Source organism: Lichenostomus cassidix, chromosome 7 (assembly GCF_008360975.1).
Source record: "Lichenostomus cassidix isolate B80296 chromosome 7, HeHo_3.0, whole genome shotgun sequence".
Lineage (NCBI taxonomy): Eukaryota > Metazoa > Chordata > Aves > Passeriformes > Meliphagidae > Lichenostomus > Lichenostomus cassidix.
In genome coordinates, this window is record NC_139488.1 from 30148367 (window position 1) to 30167520 (window position 19154).

At 39.2% G+C, this 19154-nt stretch overlaps 1 protein-coding gene across 2 annotated transcripts in view; it reads right to left on the reverse strand.

Moving 5' to 3' along the window:
* DPP10 (dipeptidyl peptidase like 10) overlaps nt 1-19154 on the reverse strand; it is a 415449-nt gene that overhangs the window by 20189 nt on the left and 376106 nt on the right. For both annotated transcript variants that reach the window (XM_085067064.1, XM_085067063.1), the window contains exons 10-17: nt 18602-18699; nt 14269-14392; nt 12140-12178; nt 10944-11051; nt 7436-7527; nt 5949-5996; nt 5194-5315; nt 1001-1048 (exon numbers count right to left, since the gene is read on the reverse strand). In XM_085067064.1, coding sequence (XP_084923190.1) covers nt 1001-1048; nt 5194-5315; nt 5949-5996; nt 7436-7527; nt 10944-11051; nt 12140-12178; nt 14269-14392; nt 18602-18699 — 679 coding nt within the window. The remainder of the gene's footprint in view (nt 1-1000; nt 1049-5193; nt 5316-5948; nt 5997-7435; nt 7528-10943; nt 11052-12139; nt 12179-14268; nt 14393-18601; nt 18700-19154) is intronic.

Sequence of the window (19154 nt, forward strand, 5' to 3'; positions counted from 1 at the left end):
CTTGGCAAACATAAAGAGTGGCATAAAAAAAAAAGAGAAAAGAGACAGAGAAAAAAAAAAAAAAAGAAGCATGGCACTATTGATCAGGATGCTACTTCAACATGCAGGATTAGGATTAGCTCCACTGTTATGGCTGAATAGTGAGTGGCACATGCAGGCAGGTGCAGCTCAGGACTTCTGGATTCTGGGAAAAATCCTGGGGATAACCCAGTTCATGAAATGAGGATATTAAGAATTAGTTCAGTGCCTCAGAATGAAAACTTGTCCCCCATTTCTGTAATTCACACCTCCATGCTAGTGGAGTCACAGTAAAGCTGGAGGTTGAAGAGTTGTTAGCTGTGCTGCACCACTAGGAAAATTCAGCTGCTGAAGGTCAATCTTCCATTATAAAGTACCTCAGCAGCCAGGAAACCTTACCAGACTTGGTGTTAGTATACAAAAAACTAACGCGTAAAACTTGACAAACAGAGGTAGAGAATACCCTCCTAAAAAGCCTTTATTATTGGGTTTGTCTTCATTGAAAATGTTAGTGGAGTTGCTCTGATTTGAGAAATGTAAGACAGACTAAATCACCATTTGTAGGTCAGCTTTTATGATCAATCATCCAAGGACTGCACCTGACTCCAACACAATTGGATTGTAACTTTAGAAACATCTCTAAAAATACAGAACTGCACTGCAATGGCAGCATGATCTACAAAGAAAGTGCAAAGGATGGAGACCAACCTGCCATCTAATTTACTCAAGTGTAAACAGAAGATGAATCACATGCATATTGTGTAAAACACATCTGAAAATCTGGGGAAGTTTTATTCATTTGATTCACTTCTTTCCTTATCATTTGCTGATGTGGATGTTGCTAAAAGGTAACTAACAGAACTTGATATGAATAAGCCATCATTGGTTTTAAAGTATTTGCAATGGACTTTCCCCTTTCCCACACCCCACAAAACCATCAAGGATGATCAGAGAATTTACTTATCTCATCAGGTATACTCACTTGCAGTATTACTGGTCCTGTGCACACTTACAACTGGAACACCTGGTCCTGTGTTGAGAAGAGAAGAAAACAGAGGAAAGGTGGGGCAGTTAGTCCTCAGCAGTTCAGTACCAAAGAATGAGAGCAGCAGTGATACACAAAATGGGATCCTGCAGGATCTGTGCACACATTTCCCTGCAAACACAGCACTGGTGCCTCTTGGAAAGGACACAGGTTGGACTACAGGACCAACCAAGTGTGAAACAGAGATTGCCTTCAGCCTGTTCAACAACCCAAACCCTGCACCCAGAAGGAGCATTCTATATTTTTTTATAATCTCCATGTTTTAGTAATAAGTGAAGGAAAAAGAAAAATGTGGAGGCACTTAGTAGTACCATTTAAAATATAGCAGTTTGACATTCAGAAACTTTCGTTTGACTGGGAAGGAAGCAAATTAATGATAATATACACTTACATTTTCTATGGAAAAGCTATACAGGTATTGAAAAATTATATTTCACCTCATTATCTGTTTAAGAAGCTCCCTTGGTGCGCCAACTCTGCAAAACCAACAGCATCACAGTTAAATCTAGCTGTGATGTAGTCCAATCCTATTTCACATACTTTATTTTTACTGCACAAAGAAGCTAAAAGCATCAGGAACAATTCTTCATGTCAACAGCTACTGTGCAGATGCACGAGATGGTATGTGAAACTGGGATATGTCCCAGGTTGCAATATAGATGTATTTAGTATTCTATTACCACCAGCTGTGGGGCATTAGCTGTTATCTCCTGCTCTGACTCACCCCTGATAATTGTCAATGAGCTATCAAGAACCAACGCCATGACTCCTGGAATTATCTCATCCTATTGTGAGATGCTCCACCCAGGAGGGAGAAGCCAAGCATTCCCACCTGGATATAACCTGGTTTTGAGCTGCACAAGCAGCTCCTGTCTGCTGGATTCCCAGAGGACAAGAGCTACCACTGGCCCTTCAGGTAGAGACCAGACCTTCCACAGGAACACTGCTTCAGCCTAACTACTGCACTTGGACTGCTGCCACCACCCTGACTAACAGGGTGTCAGGTTGTATCTGACTCTGTCAGTGTTTTTTCTTGTATTATTGCATTTGTTTTTAATTTTCTTATGAAATTATAATCCTGACTTTTGATCTCCCACTGGTTTGTTTTCAAACTAATGCAGATAACCAAGCATTCAGCATACTCAGAAGCAGAGCTGAGGCTGCTGTCCCTGCTCTGAAGCTCCCCACCAGTGTGAACTTGCAAAAGAAAATCTTGTGTCCTCAACTCCAGCATGGAATTTACATGTGAGAAGCTCAGTTTTACCTCAGAGTTTAAATTAGAAGCATTCAGTCTCTTTTGGAAGAAGAACAATGCAGAAAAGCTGAAGTCCCTGAGGACCTCATGGCAGATGAAGGCAAGGACCCTCAGAAATTAGGAGTTACAATTCTCTTTTTGAGAAAAAATAAAACCAATTCCCTTTGAGAGTTCAGACACAAAGCTTAATTTATGTGTTTTGAGAGGTTGTCTCTCTCAATTAATTATAGCATGAGCCTAGGGAAATGTAAATACCTGAAAGAAATGGCATGGTGACATTCACAGCCTTTACTGAAGACTTTTATCAGTTTCATTCTCTGTCTCAAGGGGGATGATTGACAAAAATCTTACAGGTAGATTGTTGACAAATCACAGCTTTCTGCCTTAGCTCTCTAAGAAGATAATTTCTTCAGATGTCTCTTTTGCTTTGATTTGTTTTTATTTCCAACTCTTTTTACTTATGAATTTGTCATTTTGCTTGAAATTCTTATTTAAGAAAGACCATTTTTGAGGGGGAAAGCACTGGTGTTTTCTCTATTTGTCATACTACAAGATGGAAGGATGATGACAGATTTTGAAAAAAGGGAGATTGCAGTAGATTAAAAAGCCAATCAGAGGAAAAAACCCAGATTTGCATTAGCCTGATGTGTGATTGTCAAAGCTAAGCACAGCACTTGGATTTCCCATTGACCTTCTATCACTAATCCCAAACCCACAGCTTATTTCATGCTGTATAAAAGGGGAAAAACAATTCCTCTTATTTGAACTATCTAATTTGAGTGGAGAGAATAATGTCTTACTAGTGTTTATGAAGTGCTAAAGGAAAAATCCACCAGCAGTGTGGAAAATAAGTGCCAAGGATGTGCTTGACAAAACTGAGAGGCTGAGAGCCAATCCTCCATCTAGCAGGCAAGAAATAACTCCTCACTCCAGGAGAGTCTCTGGAGATGGATACAGCTGGTAAAATGAGTGAGACCTCCTGGCTGAGGGAAACTAAGAAGGAAAAACTATCCTAATAAAGGTGCTTGTGGGTAAACAGGAGCTTGAAGAATTGAAAATTGTACAGATCAAACCAGTCCAGAGCCCCCCAGGGGTTTTTCTGGGCAAATTGCTTTTGTAACAACTCGATAAAGGCTTTTTGCTGTGGGAAAACAAGTGTGCAGCACACAGGAGATGTGCCATTTGTCTCCTCCAAGCAGTTTGCATCATACCCTTACAAGCAGCAGAGTTTTGATGTCTGTTCTGTGGTGACCTTGCCACTCTGATGCTGTCAAATGCCCAACCCAGCCCAGAGCCCTGGCACCACACAGCACCACACTGCTGCTGTACCTGCCCAGCTCTGGGGAAACACAGCAGGAAGATCCCTGGATAGCTCCCAGCCAGCAGCTCTACATCCATGTTAGAGGCAGGCAAAATTACTGACTGTGGTTTATCAACCCTGCCCAACATCTCCAGCTCAGGGCAGCCTGCTGGTCACACTCCTGGGAGGGTGATGAGCCTTCCCAGCTCACAGAACCTCTCCAAAGTCACTGAAAGTCATGAGCTGGTGAGTAATCACATGCACAATCCCCTGCTGGCATCCACATTCTTGTATCAAAGGAAAATATTAAAAATCACAGGCTGAATATTGATAAAATAATAAGATGCTTTTGGACTCTTCCCAGTTTATCAACCCTCCCTCCTGCGGGAACCTGAGACTTACCCCATAGGAATTATGTCAAGCACAAGGGAAAACCCTACTTAAAGCATGAGGAGCTCATAACTCAGAGAAGGACCTCAAAATTAGCTCCATCACTTCTGCTGCAGCTTTAACCATGTATAAACCATAGAGTCTGTATATTCTTCTTTGTGGTGCATTTCCACAAAAAATAAAAAAACAACCCAAAACAACAAAAACAAAACCAGACCCCTTATTTTAGCCAATATATATTCATAGCTTCTTTGTTTGGATACATTCAATGCTCAAGTCAGCAGGTATTTTATTTTTGTGGGGGAAGAAAGAAAAAAAAGTAGAGTTCCAAAAGAAATAGAAAAAATGCATGCATTTTAAATGAGCTATTCATATGTATTTCAGATGAATTGTGCTCTACTTTTTCACTCTGATCCTAGCTATGAGAAAATACTGGGGACATTGTGTCTGTAAAATTTTCAAAGTTTCAAGGATAACAGGTCTGCCTATGTACTTTTTTCTTGATTATATCATGCTTTTCTGAACCTTTTCTATCACTTATACATCAGCGTTTATTTGCTGTGTGTATGTTATAAATTTCTCTGTGTAGGATAATTTTAGTTTTTTGTTTATACAGAAATTCTGAAGCCAACTGGTGCCATTTAGTGCTACTGGAATGCAGCTAACAGTAAAACTGTGAGTTATTTATTGCATTGCACTGATATAGAGGATCTGTCTCTGGGGATTAAACCACAGCTGTTTTTTGGTAGATATATCCATACACACTCATTTGGGGGTGTATAGATACACTGCACATCCATGTGTACAAACACTGTTACAGAACATTTTTTGCCCATTTTTTAACCAGGTATAGCTGCACAAGAGCAATCCCAATACATAAAATAATTAAGGTGTTACAAGCTGCTGTACCACCACCATAAATTCTGATATTTTTGGTGAAGGATTTTTATTTGGGGTGAATTTAAGCTGATGTGCTTTGCTTGGACAGAAGGGTCAGGACTGGAGCAGCTTTCTGACATCACTCATTATTTGGCTATTACACAGAACTTCTTTACTTCCAGTCTTGGAACAGAACTTTGATTAATCCACTGCTGAGCTCCAAGTCAGACTCCAGCCTAACCCCCTCCTCAAGGGAATACATTAACTCAGAAGCAAACAGCATTGCACCATGTGCATCTGACTTACCTTTACAGTGCAGGAGGAAATGCCTGTTCATGGGGCTGAACTTGGCACTGAAGTATGTGCACTGCTCTTTCAAGAAGTTACACGAGAGACACTGACGGTTCAGTGACCCCACTGTTGATACACTGGGGGAAAAAATGATCAGAAACATTTTACATTGGAATAAAATGCAATAAACCCAGAATTAGCTTATCAGAATGACAGAATTTTAGTGCCCAAACTTGCCAAAACACCACTGCCTCCTTTTGTGCCTAAAGCAAACAGTGTCCACAGGACTCACTGGGCAATGGGGTCAGGATCCAAAAGCTGCCCAAAGCACCTCTGGGGCTGCAGAAACTCACAGTGCTGGGGAAACAGCAGCAGCAGGACACCATGAAAAGCCTCATAACTTCAGTTTAAGTTGTGCTTTGCCCACACACTTTAAATTACATGGTTAAACCCTATAAATATTTTTATTTAGAAAACATTGATTACTTTTGTAACAGAGTCATGTTAAAGGCTTGTATTTAGGTTTAACTTTTTAGACGCTTATAAAGGACCAGTGAAGACGTAAGCGCTAAAAACATTTTGTGTTACAAACTTTTCAAGTTTTTTTAGAGAATGGAAAATACTGGCAATTTTAGTTTTGCAAAGCTGTGATTCTTTCCTTGTTACAGCTCAAGCATACTAACTTCACACAACATAACTGATTACCCAAGCACCACAGCACTTCTGCCTTGGGATGAAGAGCTAATAACACAGCCCCATGTATTTCTTACCTGTGGAGCTGTCTTCCTCTTGGGGACTCTTCAGTGCTTAAGAAATAACTGTGCCCAAAAGAGGAAAAAAGTTAGACTCAGTTGGGTAAACTGTCTGATTTGGGTAGTGTTTAGAGAAGTGAGAGACACCATGAGTAACATTTGTAAAAATTAAAAATTCACAAATATCCATGAATATCAAATACATAAACCTAAATTCCAAGATTAAAATTAGATCCGATATACAGATTAATTATTTCAGGTGCTATACAGTTTTCTGTTAAAACAGTGATGAACACAGGATTTCATGGTTTAAATTCCTGTCATGCCCAGGAGCTCCAGCAGCAACCAGGACCTCTCTCTGCATATTAAAAATCCAGAAGAGAAAGATTCTGCTTCACTCCAAGAGCTTGCAATATAAATCCAAGTAGTAGATAAAGGTCACAATGAAATGATATCATATATTACAATAAGTCTTACGAGGTCTGAAAGCCTTTCTGAGCTGTAGAACAACATTTTCTTCCATAAAGTTTGCATGGGTGGAAGGAGAATTTGCAAGAATGCCAAGATGGTGTTTCCCTGATGAGATACCCACAAAGTTTGTGTTTGATAGGCAGAAGGAGGGTGAGAAAATCCCCTCAAGAGGCTGAGACAAGCCAAGTGCAGTCTGTCCCCTCTCTGCAGCCTGAATGCATCCAGAGCTCACCATTTCCCCTGGGCCTTGCAGAAGCACCAGGAAATTCTCTGTGGATGCATTTTCAAAACCCACAGGACTGGGCAAAAAAGGGTTTTCTCCAGTAGCAGTGGAGAAGGTGGGACTTACTGCAGCTTCAAAAAGGTCCTTGCTGAAACATCATTTATTTTAAAGAAAATGAATATGAGATATGTCTATGTATTTTCTGCCATGGACAGATAAATGTGAAAACTAAGCAAGATCCATGGAAGTTAGGTGGAGTCTTCATACAGTTTGTGTTAGTTCTAAACTCCTCCCCAAAAGCACCAAATATGTTCTGCATTTCCATCCACTCTATCACTAGGATGGGCTTAGGAAAGATTTCTCTGTGAGTGAGCTGGGTGAGAATCAGGACTTCTGATAATCTCTATAAATAATTTGAATTTATGATGTTGAATCAGAACTCCAAAACTCTGACACCTCATGCAGCAGAGGTTTGACACTTTATCAAGTACTAAAAATTTACTATGACTCTTTATCTGGATTCCAGGAAAGAAGATACCAAAATGTCATTACTGCTGCACTGTGTGTTGATTTCTTTTATTCAGAAAAACAGAGTGAGTCAAGAGATGCCATAGTGTGCTTTTTTTCCCTCTGCATAAAAAGCATTCAGGAAAAGAATGGCAGGTGAATTGTGTTACAGTTTATGTGCTCAGCTGAGTCAAAGTCATGGTAATGCTCAAAACTGAAAGAAATATTGTTGTTTAATTTTGAGTTAAATGGATTCAACTTTATTAACTCAGATATTTTCATAAGCAATGAGAACAGTGCTTACATCTTTTGAGTATTTTCATCATATGCCAGGATTTTGATAACTTCCCAGTTTCCCGATGTCAGGTGTCTCACACTGATTTGTTCACTTTTAGCCTGGAGAGAGATGCAAAACATTAACTTTCACCTTGCTACCATTTTCTTTGCCTAGCAGGATTGCCTGCACATGTCATTACTGATTACAGCTTTTTAAACTTTAATATGCACCACAACATCTCTAAACCACAAACCTCACACTTTGACAGGCCTGAACTTCACTTGTCCTTTCGCTCCCATATAGAAACCTTTCAAAGTCATTAAAATAATCTCATTTTTCTGCTTTTTTTTCTTCCAGTTGCCGACATGCCAACAAACAATAGAGGTCAGGATGCAATGCAGGTAAAACCAACCCTTTGGGTGGAAGTTGCAGCAGAATCCTCTTCAGACATGAGTTAAAAACAACAAAACCTGCACTGAGAAGCTCATCTGAGGTCTTTGCCTAGTGCAAAAGGTAAAACTGTGGCTTAGGCTAGTGAAGATTAAAACTTCAACCCTCACAGCTTGAACATACTCTATCTGTTTTTTTCAACATTAGGGTTATTATGCTTGGCCTGGATAGACAAGTTCTTAGTTTTGAAATCCAAGACAAGTGTTGTAAAGAAAAGGGGTGATATTCCAGAGGTGATGCTCAGTGGTTACATCACCTACAAGAAGTTGTAAAGGCAAAAATGTTGTTCTGTGGGTTTGTTTTTTTTTTAATCCATGTATTTCTGAACTGCATCCTGAGCTCCACATCAACAGCAGCAGCTGAAAAGCAGAAAATGCTCAAAGATATTCAGTGAGACACACTGGGAGCTGGCAAGGCAGAACCAAATCCCTTAGAACTGATCTGTTTTCTAACAGATCCACAAGGAAAGAATCATGTAACAACTCTGTGATAAGCCTTCCAAATACCAAATAAAAACAGTACATTGTGCTGGGTGCTGTACATATGTTTATGATGAGGGCTCCCTGTTCAGGAAGATTCTGATATTCACTGCTGACTCCAGGAATGATTAAAATACATATTAGTGATTTATTGTAAGTGACTATTTCTCCTCTAGAGAGAGAAGCTGCAACTATTGAAAGAGATATTTAAATATTAAGATCACAGAATCTAACAAGAAACAGCAATAAAAAGCCCAGCCAAGCGTTAATAAACATGGTTATTTTTCAAGGTTACAGCCATAATACATAATTTATGAAGCTTGCAGAAGTTATCGCCTTGATCCATTAAAGTTACTTTATAATTCTTATTTCGTGGTTGGAAAAAAAGAGACTTTCTAGAGTTGCAAAACTCCATGAAAGAAACGTCCAGATACATAAGACATGATTCAATCCCATTTTGAGATTAGTTTCTTTTCAATATTTCATAAGTTACTAAAAGCATTTGAAAACAATAAACCACACATCCAGCCCTCTGTACTCAGACAGTAAATAATCTGTGACAGACAGCAACCTTTTAGACAATAACTTCTGCTGGCATAAAGATTTAATTAGGTGCTTTGTGTCATTCACAGGTGCTTTTCCAAAGTGCAGTTGAAGAAATGCAGCCTGAGAAAGACCAGCATTTGTTGTAAGACTGAGAAATCAGCATCAGTGATTAAATTAAAGTGAGCCATTAAAATTTGCTTCCTTATCCCTGCAAGCCCACGTTGGTTCTGTGTTTTAACTTTCCTCACACAAAGGCTGAGTTCTGTTGATGAGCTGATGTCTGTGCTGAATGGAAGGAACAGAGAAGGAATGAGAATCTCAGTCAAATTCCAGATTTTCCACCACAGATAAGCTGCGACCATCTGGCTTCTGGGGATCTGCTGCCTGCTTTAAATTCTGCAGGGCACCTGCAGTGCTGCTGTGGCTCTCACAAGGTGTGACAAACACCTAATGTGACAAAAGGCTTTATGTGCAACGCTTAATATACTTTTTATGCCTCCATGTTTGCTTTAGAAATAATGGACAATCAGATTAATGCAGTGTGTAAAACACATCGTATAAACATATTTCCTGCCCTTTACTGCTCTCTATCAGCCCCATTACCACGCAGGATGTTGCTTGCTGATGAGTAATGGTTGATACGTGGGGTAACATATTTCCTTCTTCTCAGGAGCAGCTACACACTTAAAGCCAAATTTGTCATTGGTGATACCATTCAGATTTGTTTATCCATGCTGATGGCAGGCAAAATAGAAGTAATTTTTAGTTCTGGAGCTGTGCAGTACCCAGAGCTCTAATTCGGCCTAAAAGAGACAAAATACTCAATTCTGAATCATAAGCTTGACTTTAAACATTATTCTGCTAGAATTAAAAGGTATGTTAAAAAGTGGGCATATATTTAATTACCTTACTGAATAGGAGTGAGCTAAATCTTTGCTTAAATAATTTCCTGAATTAGGATCAAGCTTCCTGGGCTTTTTGGCAGTGAGAAATGTCAGAGCCTACAAGGTTAAGGTAATTTGATTGTATCTGTAACATCCTTGGGAATGTTGCAAGTGAACTTTCAGATCTAGATCATTATTATATCATGCATTTTGAAGACATGTATTCACATTGTTAAAGCTACCAAAATAAGACTTGATTGACTAAATGGTTTTGCTCTGGTGTGAATTTTTATGTGGTTATTGTATTAATACACCTTTTCCAGACTGCCATCTGAGTTATTGTTTCCTTTAGGAAATAGAATTTGACATGTCTGTGATCCCTTTTATCTTCACTGACTCTCTCTTGATATATTTACTCCAGTGAATGAGTATCTTTGTTCTTGTTTCTTCAGGTTAAATTCTCATTAATGCTCTTTTGTTCTTGTTCTGTCTGCAGTACCCTGTGAACATATTTCAGCATTAATAATGTTCATACCAGAGCACTGCCATAAAGGCAGATAGTGGAGCTGCCTGCCACCAAGTCTGCTATTTTGATGTTTTGGGTACCTGGGTAATCCCTCCCATGTCATATAGCTCTGCTGAAGCACCTGGATTCATGCTCTGAAGATTTAAATAGATGCCTTGGAGTGTTCTGTTCCAGGGCATAATTTCCTTTATTAGTTCATCACAACTCCATACCGGTGACCTTCAAAGTCATACTGCAAATTTATCTTCTTTCAGATCCTTCTCTGCAAAAAGTAATGACCCTAGGAAATGGAAGCCACTGAAAAATGTTGCAAAGGGTAATAAAAGTGTCCTAACTTTCACAAAATTTTGAGTATTGCCTCTCTTTACTGTTCTGTAAGAGTAGATTCTGAATAGACACTTGAAATTATTTATTTTATTATTGCAAAATATGCATGTGTAGTATACAGAGAGAGGGTAGAATTAGTGTTTATTCTGGAAGAAGTTACAAATATGTCCCAGAACACTAAGTGACAACCTGGACAGGACAAATACCCACAACCTAAGTGCTCTGATCAAACTGCAGGGCAGGCCTGTGCCTGGGCCATGTGTCCTCAGGAAAAGTCCCAGATGAGCAGCAGGACACTCAAGCAGCCTGAGGCAGAGCCTTACCTGCACCATGAACATGGCAATGTGGTGAAACTCGCCACGGCCGCCCTGCTTCACCGGCACAGTCATGAAGAACTTGCTGCCATCCTTGGAGAAAACAGGCTCTTCGTTCTAGAAATGTAACCTTGGGTTAGTCTGGCACGCTTTGCATTCAACTTCTTAACAAAACATCAGGTTACATTGTTTTGTCTCCTTGGTTTTGGTAGCTATTGTGCTCGTAAGTCAATTGGAGAAAAGTCTTTAGGTTTTAAATATATTCTGCTAAGATTAACAAAAATGTGGTGGCTAAACCTAAATGTGGTGAATGCCATGTGCAATCCTGCCCTAAAACATGGGTTACAGTCCCTGCAGAACTCTCCCTCACAATGAGAGCTCTGGTAATCTCACTCCTAATGCAGGGGGACTTTCCAGGGCACTTTCCTTTACATGCACACAAATAATGACACAGAGAACTCCTCCCAGTGAGGAGAAGAACAAAAGTTTCAATGGTTTGGACTCACTCAGTACATGCTTAACACCCACTGACCTTGATAAAGTTGTATGGCAAAAATAAGCACATTGAAGAGATCTTCTGAATCAGTCTTAGCACAAATTGTAGCCTGATGTGATACCATCTCTCCGTGTCTAACTTTGCTCAGAAATATTAAAGGAAAATGGCTTGCCATAAAAGCATAGTTTCTTTGTTAAAATGATTTCTCATTTGCACATCGCAAAATGAAGCCTGAAATGTGGTTTAAATAGAATGTGTTTCGTCCAGTTATTGGACAGTTCTGAAGCTATGAAAGTGGAATAATTTGCTGACATATTAGTCAAACATATTGTTCTGGGTATGAATTTAGAAATGTTTTACATTCTCATTCCAATTACAGCCCATCTGACCTCTAATCTTTGAACTCCTTCAGCTTTAATTTGGTGAGATAATTTTAAAATCAGAAACAAATCACAGTAAATAGGACATGGCTGGAATGGGACTCATCTGGTGTGTCTTCAACCATCCCAGAGTCAGGCAGTTAATCTGCTCTTCATCTGAGGCTTCCTGAACTGAATCCAGACTGAGCAGAAACTGAAGGGAATATTGCCTCCAAAACCCTCACAGGTGTCCCAGGGTTTTATTAGCTTATAAAATCACACATAGTTAAATAAAAATGACAATGAAGCAATTACACATTATGCACCCAGAAAAAACATTTATACTGTACCTGTTTAGGAAGCCACAGGTCTGACTGCATTTCATATTTCTAAGGAAAAAAAAAAAGGAAAAAATTGCTTTTATGGAATAGCTATAGATAAAAAATATTTCCCACATTCAGCAAAAGGTCTCTAGGTATTTCATGGGGTTTTTTTCTACTGTGTTACAATTTTCTCATCTCTTTGTTGGCACTTGTGTTGAAACAAATGATAATTTAATTACAAAGTCAGCTGCCTTATTCAGAGTTTTTGGTAGAACACCACAGGGGACCTAAGAATGCCATTTCAGTCCTTTCTGATTAGCTATCAAGAAGCTTTACACAGGCAGCTCTATTTGTTTTTTACCTCTAGGCATCATCTGACAACTGGGTATTTTAGGTCCTTCATCAACACCAGGCAAACAGCCAGCACCAAGCTCAAATTGTGAGACCTTTTCAAATCACAATCCCTTGCTTTAATGGCTTGTAGTGTGGCATTAATGATGAGAAAAAAAAATAAAAGCAAATCATTGGGTTTTATTGTTCATACTCATATTTCACATCATGCCAGCTGAAAAAAAAAAACCCTCAAAACAACCAAATATCATTTACACATTGTTGGAAAAAATATATATAATATACATCAACTGCTGCAAATTGTCATAGTCACAGTGAAGTCATGAAAATTTATTAGCTATAGAAGCATCAGTACATATATGGCCTGGAAAATGAAAATCTGTAGCTATCGCTGATTTTATACACTCCTTTTTGAAACTGAGGACGTGCAAAATCCTAGGGAAAAAAAAAAAAAAGATTTACAGTTGCAATCAAGGAGTGGGATACAATGGTAAATTCTCACAAAGTTAGCCTTTCCTCATCCATTAGTGATTTCAAGAGCATCACCTCATCCCAGAGTGTAGAAACTGTGCAGGATGAGCCAGGTTTGAGCTGTGCTGCCAGCAGTGAGACTGCATCACTGTCCTTCCTCACCCTCCTGAAAAGGTCCTTTGCTGCACTCTAAGGCTTCTGGACTGGGACTTTCTGTCTCTCCCATTCTGTCCTGGATTGCAGCTCCCTGCATACCTATTCCAAACCAGCCCAACTGACCTTGGGGCACAGAAAGGTTTCCCTGCTCACAGTGCTTCAGGACCCACTTTCCTAATCAAAGGGCAAAAGGCTGGCAGGAACCAGGTGAAAAGCAACCAAATCTCCATGGTCACAGCCTTAATCCATACTTTGGGGATTTATTAATGGGTTCTGAGTCAGGAAAAGCACCCTGCAGTATGCAGAGCTTGGAAATAATCTCTAACACTTCAATATGACTGACTTCAGCAGCAGACACTGATGGCAGCCTTTTGACTCAGAGGCCAACATTAATCACTCCTAACCATTCACACTGCCAAATTACACCCTCTGCTTTGGAGCATCTGTTGGTACTCATATCAGCATGTATAGAAAATATTTATACTTTTAGCTGGTTCTGGGAAGAGATTGTGACTCAGAATGGGAAAGCAGCCAAGTGCATTCAAGATGCAAGACTGACTGTGAAAATGGAGAGATGGAATGCTGGAGGGTCAGAAGTCAAAGTCTGGGTCCAGGGGTGGAATGTGGCTGGATTCAAAGAGAAAAATGTATTTCAGCTTGGCTTACATCCAAAAATGAAGTATCCCTGTTGCCTTTCAATTTCTTTTATTTTCTAAATTTATTAAGAGTCTGCTATCAAATTTGAAGGAATTGCAAGAATTTTACACCTTTTTCTTAAGTGTGTGTAAGCTGTGAGAGACAGAAAGATCTAAAATGAAACTCTGCAGGGGGAGAGAGGAGAAACCAGTCAGCTGAAAATATCTGTCAGAGGACAAGCTTGTCACTGCTCTCGCTATATCCCAAGTACACCATGTTCAGCAACTGCAGTTTCCACTGAAGTTAATGAATGAACAAAGCTTAGTAATTCTGAAAATGTCACTCAAAGCTGCTAATTGCATGAAATCATTTCACCACATTTGGAATTTTCTCACATCCATTTCCTCCCTGTTGACTAATTATATTCAGCTTGCAACTACTGCATCTGCAAACTGATTTCCAAAAATCTTTTTTTGACTGTGAAAACGAAATGCAGAAGAAACCTTGAAGAGAGACCTTGGGGAAAAAAGCAAACAACTCACCCTGGTACAAGCTCCAGTTGTGGTTTCACAGACTGTAAGGATGGAGATATTCTGAGCTCTGTTTAACCACCTCACCACAGCCTTGGTGTTGCTTATCCATTTCACCATGGTGATATAATATTCCCTGAGCAAAACATTTGAAAACACAATGTTCAGATCTTTGATATTTCAGATTAGACTTTGAAACAACCCAGCATATATACAGTTCATTCAAACGCTGAATTTGTACTGCATGGCAGTGACAGTGCTGAGGGATGCAGAAAATAACCCCAAAATTCCAGCATCTGTGTTCCTCCAAGTGGGAAGGCTCAGTCCTTCAGTTTGATGTTCCCCTGGGAAATTTCTGCATATATACACAAACTTTCCCAACTGTGAAACATATGTTTGCAAATGCACATGAACTGTGTGCTTTCCAGCCAGCTTGGAAACAAGCACTGAATTCCAACAGCAGCCAGTATTTTCCTACAACAAATACCTTCAGATGACACACATTTTTGCAAACAAATCCAGTCCTACTGCCAAACAACAACAACAACAAAAAGTTCTGTGAGTCTGTAATATCAGAGTGCAGCTAGAGCCCACTTCAAAATTACAAAATAACAAGTATTTTATGACAGGATTTCTGGATAAAAGGCAAGTCCCTCTCACTATCCCTGTGTTCCTGTTTCTGTCTTAACAAACAGCTCATAGTATCAGCTGAATTGTCTGTCCTTTACAAGGCTGGCTGAGCACATGAGCTCTCCTAGGCTGGTGGTATGAAGGATTTGCCTCCCTCCCCCCAAAATCCTGCTGGGCTGTCAGGCTGGGGATGTTACAGGACAGAGCTGCTGCAGTCTGTCACCCCAGCTCAGCTATTCCTTCCCTTCTGCACTGGGGGCAGCTGGACACCTGCACAGCCCAGCTGAGTTCTGTGCTACAGTGGAGTGAGTTTGTCTGGAAACTCAGAGCCCTTTAAAACAAGGGGCTTAGCTGGAATAGAATTAGGCTGTTAATCTATTACTGACAGAGATCTCATTGCTCTTTGACAACATGCATTTAATTATGCATTCAAAAGCCTCCTTACCAGATCAAAGATGCTAAGCAGCACCAGCAGCAAAGCTGTGCAGCTCAGGCTGCACACAGGAGAGGCAGGAGACAGGAATTCACTGACACACCTCAGCAGCCCAGCATACACAGCTTTCTTTGGCTTTCCTATTTGACTTTTAGCAAAACAGGTATTTTCACATGTGGATACCAGAATGATAAACATCACTGGGGACTTCCAGTGTATTCCAAGTCTAATATTTACTTTTTTTTTTTTTTTTTTGCTTTAACAAATGTTTGATCTTACTGAGGGGCAAAAACATATGCACAAGTAAAACAAGATCTACCAATATGACACAAGCAGGAAAGCAATCAGTTTGTGTCTCCAAGCTTCTCAGGCTCTATTGCAAGTGATCTGTTTACATACCTCAAGTTTCCTCACAACTCTGCTTTAAAGAGGAAAGACCAATTGCATTCCAGACAAAGGACTGAAGCAAAATATTAAATCATGTTTGCCACTGAATAAAACGTAACTGTACACATGAAATGGAAGCACCAAGGGGGAAACAGCAATTGCATGAAATACAAACATGTATTTGGAGGAAGACTGTCAGTCTTTTTGTGGCATTAAGAGTGCATACTAGGTGGTAAACTTTTCTATAGAATCAAACTTTCAGGAGTAAAATTTACAAGTGCTATTGCTATCTTTATATCAGAATAACCTGAACAGAACTTGGGAAATATTACCAAGCATCTTTACAGGATCCCTACAAGAAGCAAACGATTTTTTCACTGGATTTATTAATTAAACTTTTCATTGAATTTACTCAATCTTACATCAAGTTCCCAGATGCCCTAAAAATTAGGGAAACAGTTTTATATCTTCAGAGTTCCTGCAATAGAAACAATTTCAGACAATGTGAATGTTAATTTTTGTGGTTATAACCAACAATGGTCAATGAGAATGTGAATGTTAATTTTTGTGGTTATAACCAACAGAACCTCTTTCCCCTTCCCTTTCCATTTGTTTCTCTGTGTAGGAGGGAATTTCTTAATAACAGCAGTTGGTTAGGACCTGTATAATAGCTATTTCTAAAATATTTCTGCCCTGAAAGATCCTTAACACTCTGTGTGACAATGAACTATTCAATTTAATTCTGAAAGGCTCCCATGACTTATTTACTAATGACTCCACAATGAATGGATTAGAAAGGCACTGAAATAAATTGACTGCTACAGGTAGCTACTACTTTTATTAAAAACGCTAATAGTTTAGAAAAAAAATAAATCTCCCAACCATTACAAACTTCAAAGATTTCCACTCTAGGGAAGTCAGTTTAAAACACATTTTTCATACCTATATATATTGATATATGGACATATATGGGTTGATGATCAGTGTGAAGACTGTTACTGAAATTCCAAATCAGATGCACAATTTACAGTAAAATTGGCTCACAATTATACAATCTTTCTAAATTTTACAGCAGGAGAATTATACCTTAATAGTTAAAATTGAGAGGAAACTAACTTTTTTCCCCCAAGTTTAAATAGACTTCCTCAGTCTTCTCATGCACTAGAAAGCCAGAATTTTTAATATTAATATTATTTCAATTCAACAGCAACAGTATCTTTATAAAAAACTGAGAAGCCTGGCAAAGATGCTCCAGAGATTTGGTTTCAGCTTCAAGATAAGAAAAAAAAAAAGATTTTAAGATACTAATATTAATATTTGAGTCTGCTACTACTTCCATCTGCTGAGGAGGCAGAATGAATATGAAAAATCCAAAGTGAAACCATAACATCTGAACATTTCCAAGATGATTTTTTTCTTGGGGATTTACACATTGCTTCCTTGCTTAACTTCTCTGCACCTTCTGACACTTAAAGGAGAACTTTAATGCCATAAAGGAGAGTGAAGATGCTGATCTGGATGGCAAGAAATCTCTTTCAGATCTTATAGCACTGCTTAAACTAATGAAGGGTTAGCAAGCAGCAGGAGATTTTATTATGTTTTTCAGTAGTGGCCCATCAATAGAAAGAAAATACTTCAAAATGCTCAACTCATTCAAAATAATTTCTCTTACTAACACAATCAGTAAGCATGCCAGCTGACACCAATAATTTCAAGGCATAAATTCACTATTAAATTATCCCTGCAGTAAATTAGAGTACCTCAATTTATGTAGAAGAGAGCTACACCAGCCTAAGATTGCTCACAACATTTGTGAGTAAGTGCCCAATGTTAACATCCTGATTGTTTTGAGAATAATTACTAAAAACATTTGGGGATTTGTAGGAACTGGAATAACACAGGCAGAGGTGGGTTTTTTTTCAGCCAGAGGTAGCTTTTTCTTTGCCAACCCTTTTCACACCATTCTCCATCTGAAAATGCCTTGAGTGAAAAGAGGATGTGGAATTTCTCTGGCTCTTAGACAGCAAACAGATCTGGCCTGTAGAAACTATTGTTGTTATTATTTTTATTATTACCTCTATTATATAACATTTTCGGGCTAGAAGATCACCAATATTCTGTACTGAAACCACAATGGGAATTGAATCAAGGTGATTGCAATTCTACACATGGAATACAAATATAGGAAGGGATGAAAATTTTCTTGCCCATGAAGAAAAAATTCAGGCATCTCAAGCAAGGATAGGCAATGAGGGGCTCAGCTTATCACAGCAAGTTCAGCAGGAGAGTCACCAGTTGCAGCCAGACCTCATTTCCTCAGCCTCAGAGGAAATGTTAAATCAGCTCAGTGGTTCTGCTGGAATTTCCCCCTGAAAAACACAGCTCTGCCTTTATTAGCCTGTCTGATCTGATGTCACCTCACTGCCCCTGGTAGCTGGGATGAGAAGCCAAATGATTTCAGAATAATTCTAACTGGGGGAACACCCTGCTTCTCTGTTCTGTGCAGCTGCAAGACATTTCTGCAATCTCGTGGCAGAAACAGAAAGCAACAAGTTGGAAACACAGCAAGAAATTGCTGGGAGTGAATGAGTAACAGCCTCAGAAGCAGGATACTCCTCTTAATCATAGCCTAGGATTCTTAATTTCATATATTTCTAATAAATTGGAGCTTTTTAAGACATGAGCCCATCCCAGCCCCCTGGTTTATAAGAGGAGATCAGTCCAGTACAGCTGTATTTTATTTTATTTCTTGTCACTATGTTTAGCCATGGGGACTGAGATCAAGTGCATTCCAGCCAAAGATAAGTGTTGTGCTGATCTAAAAGGGCAATGATTAGCCTGAGAGACAAGTTAGGTTAAATCAAACAAGAGTTTCAAAACAATGAAATTATATACCTTGACTTGAAGCTGTCAGGTGGCATCAGTTCCAGTGTATGTGCTGGTCCATACAGATTAACCACAAACAGCTTTACTGTTGGGTTTGTTTGACCTGCCTTTGGAAAAGAAAATACAAACAGGAGTTTAGAGGCACTGAATCACTGACAGCTAAGCAGATTCACTCATTAACATAATTCAATATTTTTATAATAATGGAAATTTATTAAAGTTCAAGTATGTTAAACCTGAAAAATTAATTTCACAGCCATATGAATCACACAGATAAAAATATGAAGCACTGAGTGACTCTCTCACCATCCTTTACTGCTGGCAGACCTTCCTGTGCAGAGCAAGTGACCAGCACTGAAGTGGCTTTGCCCAATTCAGCAAAGTCAGCTGCCAAAACAGTCAGTTCCTAAATTTGCAATTAAATCCAGCCTCCAGCAAAACCTTATTCAGATGCTATTGCTCCTTCTAAAAAGCTGCACTACCCCAGTCTGAGACAGCATTCCTCCTCTTCCTCCTCTCCTTCTCTTTACCATTTCCCCTCGTTCTTCCCTCCCTTGTTTGC